Source organism: Heptranchias perlo, chromosome 15 (genome assembly GCF_035084215.1).
Source record: "Heptranchias perlo isolate sHepPer1 chromosome 15, sHepPer1.hap1, whole genome shotgun sequence".
Taxonomy (NCBI): Eukaryota; Metazoa; Chordata; class Chondrichthyes; order Hexanchiformes; family Hexanchidae; genus Heptranchias; species Heptranchias perlo.
In genome coordinates this window covers 65,196,167-65,217,155 of record NC_090339.1, presented here as the reverse complement: position 1 = coordinate 65,217,155, position 20,989 = coordinate 65,196,167, and the positions used below count along the sequence as shown (strand labels likewise).

Here is a 20,989-nt window from a genome sequence, read left to right as displayed (position 1 = left end):
GCCGGCTGCGCATGCGCAGTACCGTCGACGCGATGTAGGAGCTCCAGTTAAAGGGGCAGTCTCCCAAAGCCCCTCCTGCTGCAAGCAAGAGGTCTGGGAGAATGGCTCAACCAAGGGGAAAGGCTGCGCCCCGTTTTTCAGATCTGGCACTGCAGCTGATGCTGGAGGGCGTGAGGAGGAGGAGGGAAACACTCTTCCCTGAGGATGGGCGCAAGTTCCCTGCCGCCGCAACCAGGAAGGCATGGGCAGAGGTGGCGGCGGAGGTGAGCAGCAGGGGCAACACCCCAAGGACTTGGGAGCAGTGCCGCAAGCGCTTCAATGACCTGACTAGGTCTGGCAAGGTGAGTACACCAACGCACCCTCCCACATCCCGTCCCCACCATCACGCCAAGCAGATCACAACCCCCTCCTGCACAGCCACCACTGCGCTCCATCAGCAATCCTCACAGCCACTCATTCACCATCCTCGCCGTGCACGCAAGTACCCACCGTCCCTGACCCCACCCGAACACTACCACACACCCCAATCCCCATGCAATGGGATGGGCACGTGGCCCACAACTCCTCCCATCCGTTCCGCGCCACGCTCAACCCAACCACACCGATGCTCGATGCGTCTCACGATGCAAGACGCACCCACTCACACATCTGTGTTTTGCCTTCACAGGAGAAGAGGAGCAAGAACAACCGCGAAAGGGCACGCACCGGAGGTGGGCCGCCGCAAGTGGTGGAGCTCACCGACGCAGAGGTGGAGGCGCTCGACCTCGCCCGCACGCGACATTGCCTGTCGGTGGCCGATGGCGAGTGTGTCGCTGCCGAAACGGCCGGTAAGGGAAAGCTGACACTCAACACCCATGATCGCGAGTGACCGTATCATCACCTGCCATCAGGCGCACTGTCAAGTTGGTCCACATGCCTCAAAGTGCCCTCTGTTCTCTTGCAGGTGCGTCTTTGGATCAAGCGAGCATGGAGGGCGATTCATCAGAGGACATGGCGGTCTCTGAGGGTGCATCGTCACATCAGAGCCAACCATCCACCAGCGCAGAGACACGCACCTCGGTGGGTCCCCCTCGCCAACTAGTTGGGGTAGCACTTGGTGAGTCACTGCGCACGAGTGAGCATGAGCAGACCCTGGTGGCAGGGGCAGCCGCGGAGGGTCCGCGACGGAGGGAGCACTCATCTCCAGGCTCTGCTCAGCCGGACCCAGATGCTGAACCCAGGGGGCCACCAGAGAAAAGGAGAGTCGTCGAGGGCCACCAGCTAATTGCTGAGGTGCTGGCAGAGGTGCCGCGCGCATTGTCCACAATAGCGCAGACGATGGAGGAGTCCACCTCCTGCATGTGGGCATTGGTGGCGCAGGCACAGGAGGGTACCGGCGACACAGTGTCGCGGGTAGGTGCGGGACTGTCTGCGGTGGAGGACAGGCTGGCCTCCCTCGAGCGTCACGCACAGCTCCACTTCGAGTCCTTGCAGGCCCTCACAACGTCTGTACGGATTCAGGGTGAGCAACATTCCGACGCCACCAACAGGCTGAGGGATACACTAGGGGTGGCCTTGCAAGGCCTCACACATGCCATCCAAACTGCCGTCCAGCAGGGTGGAAGGGGTGATGTGGGCCGAGGCCAAGAGAGGGATGATGGTGACCGGGGACATGGAAGCGGGGACGCCTCTCAAGGCGTCCCCACGTCCCACCCGTCGCCCACCTCTCAACCAGCACCCGCAATGGTGCCTCCTCTCCAGGTGGCCGAGTCTGCCCCTGCCCCGGTGCAGGAGGAGCAGTCTGTGGAGGTGCCCTCACGGGCACCGAAACCCAGGGGCCGTCCGCCAAAAGCATCTACCCGGTCAAGGCAAGAAGACGAGCAACCTGCCACTACCTCTGCTGGAGCCACAGGGGTAGCACCACGTAGGGGTTCCCGGAGAAGAATTCCAAAGGCCTTATAATCACAAAGGGAATACACCAGGGTGTTTATTATTTTGTACTTTGTTTCTTAAATGATGTCACATTCCAGATATTAAATAGTCTATTCTCACCACTCCTGCCACCTCTCGTCCATTCTTCCGCGGCCTGTGCAATAGTTGCGTTCCGTGGAGGCCATCATGACGGCGAACACCTGCTGCCACCCATTGGGCACACTGCTGTGGGTGCAGGATTACTGGCAGCACTCTTCAGTGGAGGGGGCTGGTATGGCCGCTCGCATGTGCAGGTGAGGAGATGCGAGCACCTCGCAGTGTCTGACTCTAGGAGAACCGTTGACGTATGAGTGCGTCCCTGGCCCGGCGACCATCCCGGTGAGTCGCGGCTCGGCGCATGGGTCGTCCAACATCCTCGGGCGCGTCCTCCTCCTCCGCCTCCGCCTCCTCCTCCTCCTCCTCCTCCTCCTCCTCCTCGCCCTCGCCTTCCTCAATGTGGGTGGCGGGTGTGGATGGGGCCTCCTCCAGCGGCACCCCTCTCTGTTGGGCCATGTTGTGCAGGGCACAGCAGACAACTATGATTCGTCCCACTCTGAATGGTGTGTATTGGAGCGCTCCCCCAGAACGATCAAGGCACCTGAAGCGCATCTTGAGAAGCCCTATGGTCTGCTCAATTGTAGACCTGGTAGCAGTGTGGCTGTCATTGTACCGACGCTCCGGCTCGGTGATGGGGTTCCTCAGAGGTGTCATGAGCCACGTGTGGAGGGGATACCCCTTGTCGCCGAGGAGCCAGCCGTTGCCGGCGTTGGGTGCCTGCAGGATGGGCGGGACGGCGGACTCCCTGAGGACAAAGGCATCGTGGCAGCTGCCGGGGTATCTGGCGCACACGTGTAGGAATCTCTGGCGGAGGTCACAGATGAGCTGGGCGTTCATGGAGTGATACCCCTTCCTGTTGATGAACAGCCCTGGCTCATGCGGAGGTGCCCGTATTGCGATGTGGGTGCAGTCGATTACACCCTGCACCCGTGGGAAGCCGGCCATGGCATGGAATCCAACCGCCCTCTCCATCTGGCTGCGCTCGTCCATGGCGAAGTTGATGTAGTGGGAGGCCCTGCGGAACAACCCATCGGTGACCTGCCTTATGCACTTGTGTGCAGAGGACTGACAGACCCCGGTGATGTCCCCGGTGGCACCCTGGAAGGAACCGGATGCGAAGAAGTTGAGGGCAGTGGTGACTTTGACGGCGACAGGTAAGAAGATGCTGCTTGGTCCATCAGGGAGCAGCTCGTCGTTAAGGAGGCTGCAGATGTCGGTGACTACCTGGCGATTGACTCTGAGCCTCCGTATGCACTGCTCCTCGGAGAGGTCCATGAAGCTGAGCCTCGCTCTGTACACCCTGTGCGGAGGGTAGTGCCTCCTGCGACGCATCTCTCTCTGCGGTTGCCCTCCCTCCTGCTGTGCAGGTGGATGTGCCACAGCTCCGTGTTGGGGGGCCCCACGTCTCCGAGGCGGACGGCGTGGACTGCGAGGCTGCTGGGGCTGGTCATCCTGTTCGTCCTCCGACGATGTCAACGCACCACCCATCTGGCAGGTGTTGGTGTGAGGGGTTGTGCAGGGTAGGTGGGTGGGTCCTCGGACTGGGGCTGCGGTTTCGTGTCGGTCTGTCCTCTGGCTTGGCGGGGGGTGGTGGAGGGCAGGGGCTGCCCTATGTGACGCGGTGGCCTCCTGCGTGGGTGAGGGCGCTCCCCCGTGGAGCGCACCTTGGCACCTGGCACAGGCTGCTGGCTGCAACACGCCTGGTTTGAAGGGTCCTGTTTCCCCCAGTGTGGGAAACTGACTGCTTTGACCGTAAAATCCCACACTTCCTCTTTTGACAGCTGCTTCAGCTCATTAACTGACCACAACGAGCAAGTTAAGTGCTCTCAAGTGGAACCCCGCTGGCTTTAATTGCCTGCGGGATTCCCACCAGCGGGGCTTGCGCGCAGCCCCGCACGTCAGCGCGGTACCCGGAAGTGGCCGGGATTTCGTCCGAATCCGGTCACGTGATCGGAGATCGGGATTTTCGGGGCTCCCCCGCTGGAAACCCGCAGGTAACCCGACCCTAAAATCGAGCCCAAAGAGTCTGCAAAGGGATATAGACAGGTTAAGTGAGTGGGCAAGAAGGTGGCAGATGGAGTATAATGTGGGGAAATGTGAGATTATTCACTTTGGTCGGAAGAATAGAAAAACGGAATTTTTTTTTTATTCGTTCACGGGATGTGGGCGTCGCTGGCAAGGCCGGCATTTATTGCCCATCCCTGAGAAACTATTAAATGTTGGTGTTCAGAGAGACTTGGGCATCCTTGTACCAGAAACACAAGTTAGCATGTAGGTACAACAGACAATTAGGAGAACAAATGGAATGTTGGCCTTTATTGCAAGGGGGCTGGAGTACAAGAGTAAGGAAGTCTTGCTACAATTGTACAGGGCTTGGGTGAGACCTCACCTGGAGTACTGTGTACAGTTTTGGTCTCCTTATCTAAGGAAGGATATACTTGCCTTAGAGGCGGTGCAACGAAGGTTCACTAGATTAATTCCTGGGATGAGAGGATTGTCCTATGAGGAGAGATTGAGTAGAATGGGCCTATGCTCTCTGGAGTTTAGAAGAATGAGAGGTGATCTCATTGAAACATATAAGATTCTGAGGGGGCTTGACAGGGTAGATGCTGAGAGGTTGTTTCCCCTGGCTGGAGAGTCTAGAACTAGGGGGCATAGTCTCAGGATAAGGGGTCGGCCATTTAAGACTGAGATGAGGAGGAATTTCTTCACTCAGAGGGTTGTGAATCTTTGGAATTCTCTACCCCAGAGGGCTGTGGATGCTCAGTCATTGAATATATTCAAGGCTGGGATGGATAGATTTTTGGACACTAAGGGAATCAAGGGATATGGGGATCGGGCGGGAAAGTGGAGTTGAGGTCAAAGATCAGCCATGATCTGATTGAATGGCGGAGCAGGCTCGAGTGACCCCTGCCCCTGCCTGTGCCCGTGCCCCTGCCCCTGCCCCTGCTCCTGCCCCTGCCCCTGCTCCTGCCCCTGCCCGTGCCCGTCCCCCTGCCCCTGCCCGTGCCCCTGCCCGTGCCCCTGCCCCTGCCCCTGACCCTGCCCCTGCCCCTGCCCCTGCCCCTGCCCGTGCCCCTGACCCTGCCCCTGCCCCTGCCCCTGCCCCTGCCCCTGCTCCTGCCCCTGCCCCTGCCCCTGCCCCTGACCCTGCCCCTGACCCTGCCCCTGCCCCTGCCCCTGCCCCTGCCCCTGCCCCTGCCCCTGCCCCTGCTGTTCCTCTGCTTCCAAGTCTTTACTCACAGAGATCCACATTACCCACTCCACACCCTAGATCAGCCCTTTTATAAATGGATATAAGAGAGTGCCCAATTTGTATGTACCCCCTGAATACAATTCATACTCATTGATATAAATCACATGGATACAATTAACAATTAGGACAGGCGACCAAAATTTTAGTCAAAGAGGTAGGTTCTCAGGGGCGTCTTAAAGGAGGAGAGAGAAAGGTCGAGAGGTTTAGGGAGCGAATTCCAGAGCTTAGGGTCTAGACAGCTGAAGGCACGGCCGCCAATGGTGGAGCGAAGAAAATTGGGGATGTACAAGAGGCCGGAATTGTAGGGGCGCAGAGATCTCGGAGGGTTGTCGGGCTGGAGGAGGTTACAGAGATAGGGAGGGGCGAGACTTTTATTGTATTAGTGGCTCAAATAGAATACAATGGGGAGCCGTAGGCCACTGCAGCTTATCGCTCTCGGAGAGCAGACTGACTGGCCCACTGTCCGTCACGTGTCTATAATTTGATTGTACTTTCTCGCGCAATGAAAGAGTTATAACTTTGCGATTGGACGGACGGGCTCAGATAGAATAAAATGCCAAATAAATCTGTTTTCTTCCTGTCCCAGCTGCTGGCTGAGGGACGACACGGCCTTCTACGTGGCAGTCGTGGCTTATTTCGGTCTCATTTTCCTGGTAAATCTGGCAATGTTCATTGTCGTCCTGAGCCAGATTCAGGCCATGAAAACGAAGAGACACAGCAACAGTGGGCAGGACGGGTTCCTTCATCACCTCAAGAGCTGCACCAGTCTGACCATTCTGCTCGGGTTAACCTGGGGATTTGCCTTCTTCGCATGGGGTCCTGCACAGGTCACCTTCATGTACCTGTTCTCAATTTTCAACACTCTTCAAGGTAACTGGAATGTAAATATCCCATAATCACCAAGTTACACAGACTGGGCTTGTATTCCCTCGAGTTTAGAAGATTAAGGGGTGATCTAATCGAGGTGTTTAAGATGATTAAAGGATTCGATAGGGTAGATAGAGAGAAACTATTTCCTCTGGTGGGAGAGTCTAGAACAAGGGGGCAGAACCTTAAGATCAGAGCTCGGCCGTTCAGGGGTGATGTCAGGAAGCACTTCTTCACACAAAGGGGAGTGGAAATCTGGAACTCTCTCCCCAAAAGGCTGTAGATGCTGGGGGTCAATTGGAGCTTTCAAAACTGAGATCGATAGATTTTTGTTGAGTATCGAGGGATAGGGAACAAAGGCGGGTTAATGGGGTTGAGATACAGATCAGCCCGGATCTAATTGAATGACGGAGCAGGCTCGAGGGGCTGAATGGCCTCCTCCTGTTCCTATGTACATCCCCATAGGATTGAACTGTGATGATCTGAGTTTTTATTACAATACATTCGCTGTAATTCTGGACAATGAAACATTGCGTCTCATATCATATTTCTGCTTCCTCGTTTAATCTTCACAGGGTTCTTCCTATTTATGTTTCACTGTTTGATGAAGGAGAATGTGCGAACACAGTGGAGGGTCCATCTGTGCTGCGGCAGATTCAAACTCAACGAATATTCTGGTAGGAGGAACTGCTGTGCATTATTTAAAGTGCTCACTCAGAGTTCAAGGGTATCAACGATTACTGTCACCATAAAGAAGTTATTTAAAAACAATCATTGGCATCCCTCATGTGGCATTAGTCAGATTGGGTCAGATTTATAAGCACCAGTGCTTTTTAATGTTCATTCTGGGGATGTGGGTGATGAACCGGATTCTTTTCTCCCCTCAGTCTGGTTCAGCAAAAACTGAGTCGAATACACATTTAAAGTTCAACACAACTTTAATAGCCGGACTTGGTCTGCAGCATCGATTTGGACTCCTGATAGAGTCCCTCTATGCTGGCAGAGCAAGACAAAGAAACACACAGAAATCCAAACGTTTATACAGATCAATAGGGGTTGGAACATTTGTTAACACGAAGGTCAACACCAATCATAAGCCGGGCACAGGTTGGCCATGCTAGGTTACATGATTTCAGGCCAATCACAGGTAGCCCATGGCCTGATCATGCCGCAGTGACAGACACTGATGGATGTATCCTATCTTCTCACTAGGAATGTTCTCCCCTGTCCCTCTCGTTCCTTATCTCTTAGCTTGGAATGTCTCTCGGCCTCGTTAAGCTCGTTAAGGTTATTGATGATCCAGCTACATGGAGACACTCAGACCAGTCCTTGACCCACATCAAAGACTCCAAAGACTCCTACACTGATAAGACAATGCAGGCCTTATGGTAAAGAGATGAGCATGCGAACAGATGGCCTAAAGAGGCCCACTGCCCTAACTCCCAGCTGACAGGCTACTAATTAACCCTTTTCTAACCACATTGCTACTTCTGCTATTTTGCCACGTAGGCACTTTACTATTTTACTGAAAACTGACTATATGGGCATTTTCATTAAAGGGCTCCACGTAGGCATTTTAATACTTTACTGGACACTGACCACGTAGGGATTCTCATGGGCGTCACTGGCAAGGCCGGCATTTATTGCCCATCCCGAGTTGCCCTGGTGGGCCTCCTTCTTGAACCACTGGTAGAGGTTTGATACAACTGAGGGGCTCACCGGGCCACTTCAGGGGGCAGTTAAGAGTCAATCAGGTTTGTGTGGGACTGGAGTCACATATAGACTTTGCAGCCTTAAAGGGACAGACCACTTTAAACACAGCTCCAGCTTAGCAGCAGAATAATACAGTGGCCTCGATTTCCGCCTGTAGTCGCTGGGCATTGAGCATTGCCCAGACGGAGTGCGGAGAGGAAACTCTGCTGGAAGGATTGTCAACCCTTGCTGGACCTGGCGGACTTTCCTTCCTTTTGTTTCACAGCGAGTTCTCAAGCTTAGCGAAGTTTTCAGTCTCAGGGGTTCCAGGGTGGGATTTCTTCAATTAATCGGTTCTTGGGAGCTGGGTGACACTCACAAGGGCAGGAATTATTGATCAATGAAGCAAATCCAAAATACTACGGGAGGTGGAAAACTGAAACACATACACACGTGTTAACGCTCACACACACGTGCTCACACACACACACGCGTGCGCACATGCTGCACACACACGCTCATGCACACACATGTGCTGATGCACACACATGTGCGTGCGCACACGCCACACACACACATGCTCACGCACACACGTACACACACACAGACATACACAAACACACACACACGTGCGCATCTACTATACACTTAGATGTCACACTTTCTTGCAGATGCAAACAATTTAAAAGAAGAAAGCAAGTCATTGAGCTGGAGGCTGATATTTACAAGCAGTCACAACACCCCCTGATTGCTCCCAATGGTACAGAACAACCTGCATTTGCCTATTTAGAGCAGGGGCATTAAAGGAACAGGTCAACATTACAACAGTGCCACAGATCGCAGACTTGCCACGGTCTGATCTGCCAGTCTATGTCACTGCCACAGGAGATATGCCTTGTGTTTTTGTAAAAGTGTTTGCACCACAAAGGCAGCAAATTGAATTTTGCTCCAAACTTTCTCTTAATACAGCGCTCTGCCGATACTGTGTTTTATTCTATTTTTTTGTATTTGTAGATTGGAGCAGAACTGGGACTGATGCAAGACTGAAAGATCTAAGATCAGGCTCCATAGCTGCTTCCAACAAGTCAAATTCCACAACTACATCCTCCAACGGATCGAGAAAGATTTTCATCACCCCCCCAAAATATGGGAACGGTGGGTACTCACAGAATAACTATTTTTGGATGGAATTTTGTGCTAACCAGGGTGAGGAATATTTGTGAGTGTGAACAAACAAAGGGGATCCATGGGCTTTCTGTGACTTTAGAGGGGAAGATATTCAATTTCAGAATGGGCTGAAATGGGCCTCAGCATAGGATGGGGGAGGTGGTGCATATCGGGCGGGTGTGTAACGGGCGGGTGTGTAACGGGCGGGTGTGTAACGGGCGGGTGTGTAACGGGTGGGTGTGTAACGGGTGGGTGTATAATGGGGTGGGTATATAACGGGGAGGGTGTATAACGGGGAGGGAAACAAAGGGTAAAAGTCGATGGATGTCTTTGTGAATGGAAATCCGTTTCCAGTGGTGTGCCACAGGGCTCAGTGTTGGGTCCCTTGCTGTTTGTGGTATATATTAATGATTTGGACTTGAATGTAGGGGGCATGATTGGCAAATTTGCAGACGACACAAAAATTGGCCGTGTAGTTGATAGTGAAGAGGATAGCTGTAGACTCCAAGAAGATATCAATGGGTTGGTGGAGTGGGCGGAAAAGTGGCAAATGGAGTTCAACCCGGAGAAGTGTGAGGTAATGCACTTTGGGAGGGCAAACAGTAAAAGGGAATACGCAGTAAACAGGAATATATTGAGAGGGGTAGAGGAAGTGAGAGAGCTTGGAGTGCATGTGCACAGGTCCCTGAAGGTGGCAGTACAGGTAGATAAGGTTGTGAAGAAGGCATTCGGAATGCTCTCCGTTATTAGCCGAGGTATAGAATACAAAAGCAGGGATGTAATGATGGGACTGTATAAAACACTGGTAAGGCCACAGCTGGAGTATTGTGCACAGTTCTGGTCACCACATTACAGGAAGGACGTAATTGCTCTGGAGAGAGTGCAGAGAAGATTTACAAGAATGTTGCCAGGGCTTGAAAATTGCAGCTACGAGGAGAGATTGGATAGGCTGGGGTTGTTTTCCTTGGAGCAGAGGAGGCTGAGGGGAGACTTGATTGAGGTGTACAAAATTATGAGGGGCCCAGATAGAGTAGACAGGAAGTCCCTGTTTCCCCTAGCGGAGAGTTCAAGAACTAGAGGACATAGATTTAAGCTGATTGGCGGAAGGAATAGAGGGGACATGAGGAAAAACTTTTTACCCAGAGGGTGGTGGGTGTATGGAATTCGCTGCCCGAATTGGTGGGAGAGGCAGGGACCCTCAACTCTTTTAAAAAGTACCTGGACCTGCAGCTAAAGTGCTGTAAACTGCAGGGCTACGGACCGGGTGCTGGAAGGTGGGATTAGAATGGGCACCTGGTTGTATCTTTTCTATGGTTCTTTGGGTGTTTAACAGGGGGGTGTATAATGGGCGGAGAGAGTTCCAGATTTCCACTCGCCTTTACGTGAAGAAGTTCTTCCTGATTTCACTCCTGAATGGCCTGGCTCTAATTTTAAGATTATCCCCTCGTTCTTGATTCCCCCAACGAGGAAATCGTTTCTCTCTATCTACCCTATTGAATCCTTTAATCATCTGAAACAACTTGATTAGATCGCCCCTTAATCTTCTAAACTTTAGGGAATCCAAGCCTAGTCTGTGCAACCTGTCCTCGTAATTTAACCCTTTTATCCCCGGTATCATTCTGGTGAATCTGCGCTGCCCCCCCTCCAAGGCCAATCTATCCTTCCTGAGGTGCGGTGCCCAGAACTGAACCCAGTCTCCAGATGGGGTCTGACCAGAGCCCGGTATAACTGAGATATAACGTCGTCCCCTTTGTAATTCAGGCCCCGTCAGTCCAGAGTGCTGGATGTGAATGTGGCTGGAGTTGGGGCTACAGAAATATTCTCCCCTCCCCCCCACACGGACAGTAGCAGAGCCTCGCATCTTATCATAACAAACCTTCAAAACCATCAAACTGATAGTTTCTTCTATTCTGCACAATCAACGTATCTCAGACCCACCCTCACAAACACCAACAACTTGCATTTATACAGTGCCTCTGATGTAGTAAAACTTCCCAAGGTGCTTCACAGGAGCGTAAATCAGACAAAAATTTGACACTGAACCACATAAAGAGATATTAAGACAGGTGATTGGTCCAAGAGGGAGGTTTTAAGGAGCGTCTTAAAGGAGGAGAGAGGGGCGGAGAGGTTTAGGGAGGGAATTCCAGAGCTTAGGGCCCAGGCAGCTGAAAAGAATCTTTATGCGGCCAGCCTCTCTCACACCAGGTATCCTGTGTCCTCTCTGAGTGAAATGGAGACAGTTGTGTATCGTGGATCTGAACACACTCGGAACTGGGCTGAGATTACCCAAACCAGACGGCAAAATCTTACACTATTCTCACTCTGTGCAACAGGTCTGTGAAATTGTGGCAGTTTGAGAATTTGAATTCAGTTTTAAAAAATCTGGAAATAAAAATCTGGTCTCAGCAAGAGTGACCATGAAGCTTGTGTGGAGCATTAACACCAGCACAGACCTGTTGGGCCGAATGGCCTGTTTCTGTGCTGTAAATTCTATGTAAAAGTAAATATAAAAATCCGGTCTCAGTAAAAGTGACCATGAAACTGTCAGATTGTCGTAAAATCCAACTGGTTCACTTATGTCCTTTAGGGAAGGAAACCTGCCGTCCTTACCCGGTCTGGGCCTATATGTGACTCCAGTCCCACACCCACGTGGTTGACTCTTAACTGCCCTCTGATGTGGCCTAGCAAGACACTCAGTTGTATCAAGCTCTCAGGGATTCCAGGGATGGGCTGTAAATGCTGGCCTTGCCAGCGATACCCACATCCCAACAATCAATGAATGATGAAAAAAATTTACCATCACAAGGTTTTAAGGTTCAAAAGGTTTATTTTTCTCTAAAAGTCTCTCCAATTGGAGCTTTCGGATTTCTGACGGCCTTTTTCTGCAAACTCACCAGGTCACATTTACAGCAACAATGATGACAGTCGCTGGTCGTTTGACTTCTGCACAGACGAGAGAACTTCAAACAGGGACATCAAACTACATCACAAGCTGGCACACTGTGTCCTGCCTCACCCACAATCTCCTGATGCCATGTACCTGAAACTGAATTACACGGACCCTCAATCATTCCACACTGGGCAGGGGCAAACCACACTTTATCACAACAAACTTTAAAAAAAATAATCACAATGTCTGAAAAGTTCTGGCATTGGAATCGCTTTTACTCGTTTGGAATTTTATGCTGGAGATTTCTGTTGTTAAATCCCGTTTGTGACACACACTGGATCGAGGCGGGGTTTATGTTATATTTACTGCCTGTAAATCAGTATGGACGGATTTTACCAAATTGAGAAACAATTGGATGTCTCTGGATGGGTGGATTAAGATGGGTGAATGGAACCCCTGTATTTACCCGGTGGAGGATTCCTGTGGGACTCTCACAATCTCCTGCTGTAACTTCAGCAGAGATTATAGAATCATAGAATCATTGAAAGGTTACAGCACGGAAGGAGGACATTCAGCCCGTCGAGTCCGTGCTGGCCCTCTGCAAGAACAATCTAGCTAGTCCCACTCCCCCCCCCCCTTATCCCAGTAGCCCTGCAAATCTTTTCCCTTCAAATACTTATCCAGTTCCCTTTTAAAAGCCATGATTGAATCTGCCTCCACCACCCCCTCGGGCAGTGCATTCCAGATCCTAACCACTCGCTGTGTAAAAAAGTTTTTCCTCATGTCACCTTGGGTTCTTTTGCCAATCACCTTAAATCTATGCCCTCTGGTTCTTGATCTTTCTGCCCGTTTCTCTCTATCTACTCTGTCTAGACTCTTCGTGATTTTGAATACCTCTATCAAATCTCCTCGCAACCATCTCTGTTCCCAGGAGAACAACCCCAGCTTCTCCAGTCTATCCATGTCACTAAAGTCCCTCATCCCTGGAATCATTCTAGTAAATCTCTTCTGCACCCTCTCTAAGGACTTCACACCTTTCCTAAAGTGCGGTGCCCAGAACTGGACACAATACTCCAGTTGTGGCCGAACCAGTGTTTTATAAAAGTTCGTCATAACTTCCTTGCTTTTGTACTCTATGCCTCTATTTATAAAGCCCAGGATCCCGTATGCTTTTTTAACTGCTTTCTCAACCTGTCCTGCCACCTTCAACGATTTGTGCACATATAACCCCAGATCTCTCTGTTCCTGTACCCCTTTTAGATTTGTGCCCTCTAGTTTATATTGCCTCTCCTCATTCTTCCTACCAAAATGTATCACCTCGCATTTTTCTGCATTAAATTTCATCTGTCACGTGTCCACCCATTCCACCAGCCTGTCTATATCCTCTTGAAGTCTATCACTATCCTCCTCACTGTTCACTACACTTTCAAGTTTTGTATCATCTGCAAATTTTGAAATTGTGCCCTGTACACCCAAGTCCAAGTCATTAATATTTATCAAGAAAAGCAGTGGTCCCAGCACTGACCCCCGGGGAACACCACTGTACACCTCCCTCCAGTCCGAAAAACAACCATTCACCACTACTCTCTGCTTCCTGTCATTTAGCCAATTCTGTATCCATGTTGCTACTGCCCCCTTTATTCCATGGGCCGCAATCTTGATGACAAGCCTATTATGTGGCACTTTATCAAATGCCTTTTGGAAGTCCATATACACCACATCAACTGCATTGCCCTTATTGACCCTCTCTGTTACCCCATCAAAAAACTCAATCAAGTTAGTTAAACATTATTTGCCTTTAACAAATCCGTGCTGGCTTTCCCTAATCAATCCACACTTGTCCAAGTGACTGTTAATTCTGTCCCGGATTATCATTTCTAAAAGTTTCCCCACTACTGAGAAACTGACTGGCCTGTAGTTGCTGGGTTTATCCTTGCCCCCTTTTTTGAACAAGGGGGTAACATTTGCAATTCTCCAGTCCTCTGGCACCATCCCTGTACCCCAAAGTCTGGAGAAATGGTTTAAAGTGATGCTTTTTGTGCTTCAGGCCATTCCTCTGGGGGTTTCTGAGTTTCCGTCAGAGCCCCTTCTCTCCCCTCCCTCCCCCACCCTGCGGAAATTCCAGACCCTTGTGATTGTGGGAAATTAATCGGAAATTAATTTTTCAACATGAAATTAAATCAGATTGTGACACATCTGGTTTTGTTTATGATATTACAAGAATCACGAATTCTGTTTTTTGATTACACTTCAGTTAAAGATACAATATGTGGAATATGGATCTTATCTCTGAATTGATTCACACACTGGGTCCTTTCAATGAGAACGTTGCTGTGTTGAACCTGTTTCTATATTTTGGTAAATACAGGTTCCCCCTCAATAATGTGTGTAACAGCACATTGGAACATATAGATCCTCCCTGAGGTGCGGTGCCCAGAACTGAACCCAGTCTCCAGATGGGGTCTGACCGAGGCTCTGTATAACTGAAGCATCATTTCCTCCCCTTTATATTCCATCCCCCTCGCGATAAAGGCCAACATTCCATTGGCCTTTTTGATTAGTTTTTATACCCGTGCATTAGCTTTCAGTGATTTGTGTACATGGGCACCGAAATCCCTTCACTCCTCCACAGTTTCTGGTCTCTGGTCATTTAGAAAATATTCCGATTTTTAGAAAGGGTTTGATCCGCTGGGCCAGGTTTTGCTGCAGGAGGGTGTCTAACTGCGTCTGCCATTAGTTAAACTTGCCCCTGCACCCTTCAGCTCAAAACGTTTTTTGCGCACAATGTTGGTGAAAGTGCGGAGCTGATAAGGTCAGAGGGAGGGAAAGAGGGCATCTGGGAGCTGTGTGAACAGGGCAAGCAACTGGGTATCTCCTTAAACAATCAGATTGAAGGATTGGGAAATTAACAGGCATGGACTGGGAAGGAGTGTAAATTAGAGTCAAATCAGGTCGAGAAAGAGAAATAAAGAAGGATTGGATTAAGGGAGAGAGAGAAAAGAGACAGAAAGGAAAAGTAAAAAACAAATTTTAAAATTTTAAATTTGACATTTTTAAAATCTCCAAAACAATTAAAAGCTGAAGGACTGAGACTCCACACCTGTAATGGTTAATTTTCAGTGCCAGAGAGGTTGATTGGCAGTAATTAAAATTGTTATTGTTTTCACATCATTAAAAGGGTATTTACTAATTACTAGCCCTACCTTTCTGTGGCGAGTTTAGTCCATATCTACCGCCCAAATACGGTAACTTCACGCCGTTTAATGAATGTCAGCGGTGAGGCAGACGGCGAGATGCCGTTTTCGCGAAGCAAATGGCGGAGAAGTGCATCTCGGACAGCAACTTCTGGATTTTATCATTTAACCGCACATCTGCCCCTCGCCTGAAGCTGCTGTAACATTTCCACATAAATAAAGGCGAGTGTGATTAACTTCACCGTTATTTTGACAGCAAAATCTGGCCCGAGGTATTTCTGAATGTTTCTGTAATCCCTGCAATATTAAAATAGCATGTAAAATTCGAGGTCTGAAAATTGAAACCAGAATGCTGTGTCTGCCTTACAAAGAATCTCGATTAATGATTATTAATGATAATATATTCATGGCCATCATATTTTTAAAAGAATGTTGATGATACTTTGGTTCCAAATCGATTTATATTAATTAAGTTATTTATTGTGTGTGTCATGTAAATGATACAATAATTGAGGAGAAACATTGTAAAATGATCATCCACTGTTTGCAAAGCTTATTCATAGATATAATTTTAATAAAAAATATAAATGCAAGGAGGACACTGTCTAGAGTTTGCACCTTGTTAAAACTTAGAATAATGAAAACCAGAAGATGTTGAAAGAATTCAATTTTCATGATAAATCATTGAGTGTTACTTTTTGAAATAACCTGGGGCAGCGTTGCACAGCCACTGATTATTTACATAACCCTGCCCACGGGATATGGGACAGGGTGCTGTCCTCTCGTGCAGGCGGCCGAGGGTCTGCACCTCTGACGGTGGGGCAGCACCAACAGAATTTTACGCTCAACACTGCTCTGAGAGATGCGCTGGCCCTTTAAGAGATGCGCTGGCCCTTTAATCATTATTCCACCAATGGGCACCAGGTGGCCCTCTATTATCTGGGTTTTCTCCATTCAGTTGAATGTAAATAGAATCGTAGAAAGGTTACAGCACAGAAGGAGGCCATTCGGCCCATCGAGCCTGTGCTGGATCTCTGCAAGAGCAATCCAGTTAGTCCCATTCCCCCGCTCTTTCTCCAAGGCCTTCACATCCTTCCTAAAGTGCGGTGCCCAGAACTGGTTACAATACTCCAGCTGTGGCCGAACCAGTGTTTTATAAAGGTTCTTCATAACCTCCTTCCTTTTGTACTCTGTGCCTCTATTTATAAAGCCCAGGATCCCGTATGCTTTTTTAATCACTTTCTCAACCTGCCCTGCCACCGTCAACGATTTGTGCACATATACCCCCAGATTTTCAAACTGGATGCCTGTGTCCAGCGGTGTGCCTCAGGGATCGGTGCTGGGTCCGCTGTTATTTGTTATTTATATTAATGATTTGGATGAGAATTTAGGAGGCATGGTTAGTAAGTTTGCAGATGACACCAAGATTGGTGGCATTGTGGACAGTGAAGAAGGTTATCTAGGATTGCAACGGGATCTTGATAAATTGGGCCAGTGGGCCGATGAATGGCAGATGGAGTTTAATTTAGATAAATGTGAGGTGATGCATTTTGCAAGATCGAATCGGGCCAGGACCTACTCCGTTAATGGTAGGGCGTTGGGGAGAGTTATAGAACAAAGAGATCTAGGAGTACAGATTCATAGCTCCTTGAAAGTGGAGTCACAGGTGGATAGGGTGGTGAAGAAGGCATTCAGCATGCTTGGTTTCATTGGTCAGAACATTGAATGCAGGAGTTGGGATGTCTTGTTGAAGTTGTACAGGGCTTTGGTGAGGCCACACTTGGAGTACTGTGTACAGTTCTGGTCACCCTATTATAGAAAGGATATTATTAAACTAGAAAGAGTGCAGAAAAGATTTACTAGGATGCTACCGGGACTTGATGGTTTGACTTACAGGGAGAGGTTAGACAGACTGGGACTTTATTCCCTGGAGAGTAGGAGGTTAAGGGGTGATCTTATAGAAGTCTATAAAATAATGAGGGGCATAGATAAGGTCGATAGTCAAAATCTTTTCCCAAAGGTAGGGGAGTCTATAACGAGGGGGCACAGATTTAAGGTGAGAGGGGAGAGATACAAAAGGATCCAGAGGGGCAATTTTTTCACTCAAAGGGTGGTGAGTGTCTGGAACGAGCTGCCAGAGGCAGTAGTAGAGGCGGGTACAATTTTGTCTTTTAAAAAGCATTTGGACAGTTACATGGGGAAGATGGGTATAGAGGGATATGGGCCAAGTGCAGGCAATTGGGACTAGCTTAGTGGTATAAACTGGGCGACATGGACATGTTGGGCCGAAGGGCCTGTTTCCATGTTGTAACTTCTATGATTCTATGATTCTATCTCTCTGTTCCTGCACCCGCTTTAAAATTGCCCCATTTAGTTTATATTGCCTCTCCTCATTCTTCCTACCAAAATGTATCACTTCACACTTTGTGCTTTAAATTTCATCTGCCACGTGTCCGCCCATGCCACCAGCCTGTCTATATCCGCTTGAAGTCTATCACTATCCTCCTCACTGTTTACTACACTTCCAAGTTTTGTGTCATCTGAAAATATTGAAATTGTGCCCTGTACACCCAAGTCCAAGTCATTAATATTTATCAAGAAAAGCAGTGGTCCCAGCACCGACCCCTGGGGAACACCACTGTATACCTCCCTCCAGTCCGAAAAACAACCATTCACCACTATTATCTGCTTCCTGTCACTTAGCCAATTCTGTATCCATGCTGCCACTGCCCCCTTTATTCCATGGGCTTCAATCTTGATGACAAGCCTATTATGTGACACTTTATCAAACGCCTTTTGAAAGTCCATATACACCACATCAAACCACATTGCCCTCATCTACCCTCTCTGTTACCTCATCAAAAAACTCAATCAGGTTAGTTAAGCACGATTTGCCTTTAACAAATCCGTGCTGGCTTTCCCTAATCAATCCACACTCGTCCAAGTGACTGTTAATTCTGTCCCGGATTATCGTTTCTAAAAGATTCCCCACCACCGAGGTTAAACTGACTGGCCTGTAGTTGCTGGGTTTATCCTTACACCCTTTTTGAACAAGGGTGTAACATTTGCAATTCTCCAGTCCTCTGGCACCACCCCCGTATCTAAGGATGTTTGGAAGATTATGGCCAGTACCTCCGCAATTTCCACCCTTACTTCCCTCAGCAACCTAGGATGCATCCCATCTGGACCGGGCGATTTATCGACTTTAAATACAGCTAGTCTTTCTGGTACCTCCTCTTTATAGAATTCTTTCACAACATTCGAATCCTGATGAACATTTGTAGAAAGACCGAGGTCCCTCTCATTCACCTCCTGCCGTCCTGGTAATCACATGATACAATGATAATGGATTGTTGACTAATCAGAGCAATCGATCTCCATCAATGAGTCTCCAACAGACCCAGACATGAGGCGAGGGAAACCCCCAGTGGGGGAGGGCTTTGGTTGTATCATGTGATTACTGGGTTGTATCATGTGATTACTGGGTTGTATCATGTGATTACTGGGTTGGTAGGAGGTGAACCAGATGGATCTTGGTCTTTTTCCTAAGACGGCAGAAGATTACAGAAGGGAAGAAGTGCTGAGGGTCCCTCGCATTGATACTGGGACGAGGGTGTTAGGGTCAAGGCTTTTCCCCAAAATATTTACTTATGTTCACAGCCAAACAGCAGACTGAGCTCCTCATGAACTCAAACCTGCTCCTTTCTCTATGTGCAGGTTAGCGTGCCCTGGTTTAACAATTAACAATTAATCACGATTTGAAAACCTCTTTCCCCCACAGGATTGGTGGGCGAGGAACTAGAGATCATCTGGGATCAATTGGCAGCTTTAAGAAGGAGCTGGGTCGATGACTGTTGAGCAATGGGATTGAGGGTTAGAGACATTAACAGCACTGATTGATTCTGTTTCAGGGGGAAAGGGCTGGGGAAGGTAATTAGGCCGGAAAATTGGAATGGCGCCAGAAACCGAGGTGAACTGAGTGTCGCGACGAGGACGAGCACACAAAGACAAAGCGGCCGCTGTTATTTATGGATGACTTTCCTGAAAGCAAACAATATTTCTCGTGAGGAATCTATTCTCCCGAACCACAACAATCTTACGGTTCGATTCCATTTATTCTCCATGGCAATGATACAATCAATAGGGTAGATTTTCCTGATCCCTGTTGTCTCGGTGGTGGCAGGAGCAGTGTATCCAAAGTGGGCTCCTCCATCCCAGGCCCGAAAGCACCAGTATTTCCCATCCCCCAGGCCATTAACAGGGCCAGTGGAGGCAACCCAGGGTGCAGGCCTGGCACTGGGAGCGTCTGGCACTGGGAGCGTCTGGCACCGGGAGTGTCTGGTATTGGGAGTGTCTGGCACCGGGAGTGTCTGGCACCGGGAGTGTCTGGCACCGGGAACGTCTGGCACTGGGAGCGTCTGGCACCGGGAGTGTCTGGTATTGGGAGTGTCTGGCACCGGGAGTGTCTGGCACCGGGAACGTCTGGCACTGGGAGCGTCTGGCACCGGGAGTGTCTGGCACCGGGAGTGTCTGGTATTGGGAGTGTCTGGTATCAGAGCGATTAAAATCGGGGCAAGCGTTGGAGGGGCGCAGAGATCTCGGAGGGTTGTAGGGCTGGAGGGAGTTACAGAGATAGGGAGGGTCGAGGCCATGGAGGGATTTAAAAACAAGGATGAGAATTTTAAAATCGAGGTGTTACCGGACCGGGAGCCAATGTAGGTCAGCGAGCACAGGGGGTGATGGATGAACGGGACTTGGTGCGAGTTAGGATACGGGCAGCAGAGTTTTGGATGAGCTCAAGTTTACGGAGGGTGGAAGATGGGAGGCTGGACAGGAGATCAATGGAATAGTTGAGTCGAGAGGTAACAAAAGCAGTCATCATGGGGGACTTTAATCTGCATATGGACTGGGCAAATCAAATTGGCAAAGGTCGTTTGGAGCACGAGTTCGTGGAATGTATTCGAGACTGTTTCCAAGAGCAATACATCATGGAACCAACCAGGGAACAGGCTATTTTAGATCTTGTATTATGTAATGAGATAGGGTTAATTAATAATCACGCAGTAAAAGAACCTCTGGGGAAGAGTGATCATAATATGATAGAATTTCACATTCAGTTTGAAAGTAACGTACTTAAGTTAGAAACTAGAGTCTTAAACTTAAATAAAGCCAATTACGTAGGTATGAGGGGCAAGTTGTCAAAGATAGATTGGGAAATTAAATTAAAGGGTTTGACAGTGGAAAAGCAATGGCAAACATTTAAAGAAATATTTCAATATTCTCAACAAATATACATTCCATTGAGAAATAAAAACTCCACGGGAAATGTGATCCACCCGTGGCTAACTAAAGAAGTTAAGGAGAGTATTAGATTGAAAGAAGAGGCTTATAATGTTGCCAAGAACAGTAATAAGCCTGAGGATTGGGAGAGTTTTAAAAACCAACAAAGGATGGCCAAAAAATTGATAAAAAGAGCGAAAATAGAATATGAAAGTAAACTGGCAAGAAATATAAAAACAGATTGTAAGAGCTTCTACATGTATGTAAAAAGAGTAGCAAAAGTAAACATTGGTCCCTTAGAGGCTGAGACAGGAGAAATTACAGAAATAGTGGGGAACCAAGGGGCTAATGAGAGTGAGGAACTTAAAACAATTAATATCACCAGAGAAAAAGTACTGAACAAACTAATGGGACTAAAAGCCGACAAATCCCCCGGACCTGATGGCCTACATCCTAGGGTTCTAAAAGAGGTGGCTGCAGAGATAGTGGATGCATTGGTTGTGATCTTCCAGAATTATCTAGATTCTGGAACGGTCCCAGTCGATTGGAAAGTAGCAAATGTAACCCCGCTATTCAAGAAAGGAGGGAGAGAGAAAACAGGGAACTACAGGCCAGTTAGCCTGACATCAGTCATCG

The 20,989-nt window shown here is 48.9% G+C and overlaps 1 protein-coding gene across 1 annotated transcript in view; it reads left to right on the top strand.

Moving 5' to 3' along the window:
* LOC137333153 (adhesion G-protein coupled receptor G6-like) overlaps window positions 1–15,661 on the top strand; it is an 86,106-nt gene extending 70,445 nt beyond the window's left edge. Inside the window, exons 21-26 of the mRNA XM_067997337.1 lie at window positions 668–827; window positions 944–1,059; window positions 5,850–6,133; window positions 6,706–6,807; window positions 8,837–8,977; window positions 11,887–15,661. Coding sequence (XP_067853438.1) covers window positions 668–827; window positions 944–1,059; window positions 5,850–6,133; window positions 6,706–6,807; window positions 8,837–8,977; window positions 11,887–12,107 — 1,024 coding nt within the window. The 3' untranslated portion in view covers window positions 12,108–15,661. The remainder of the gene's footprint in view (window positions 1–667; window positions 828–943; window positions 1,060–5,849; window positions 6,134–6,705; window positions 6,808–8,836; window positions 8,978–11,886) is intronic.
* The last annotated feature ends 5,328 nt before the right edge of the window (window positions 15,662–20,989 follow it).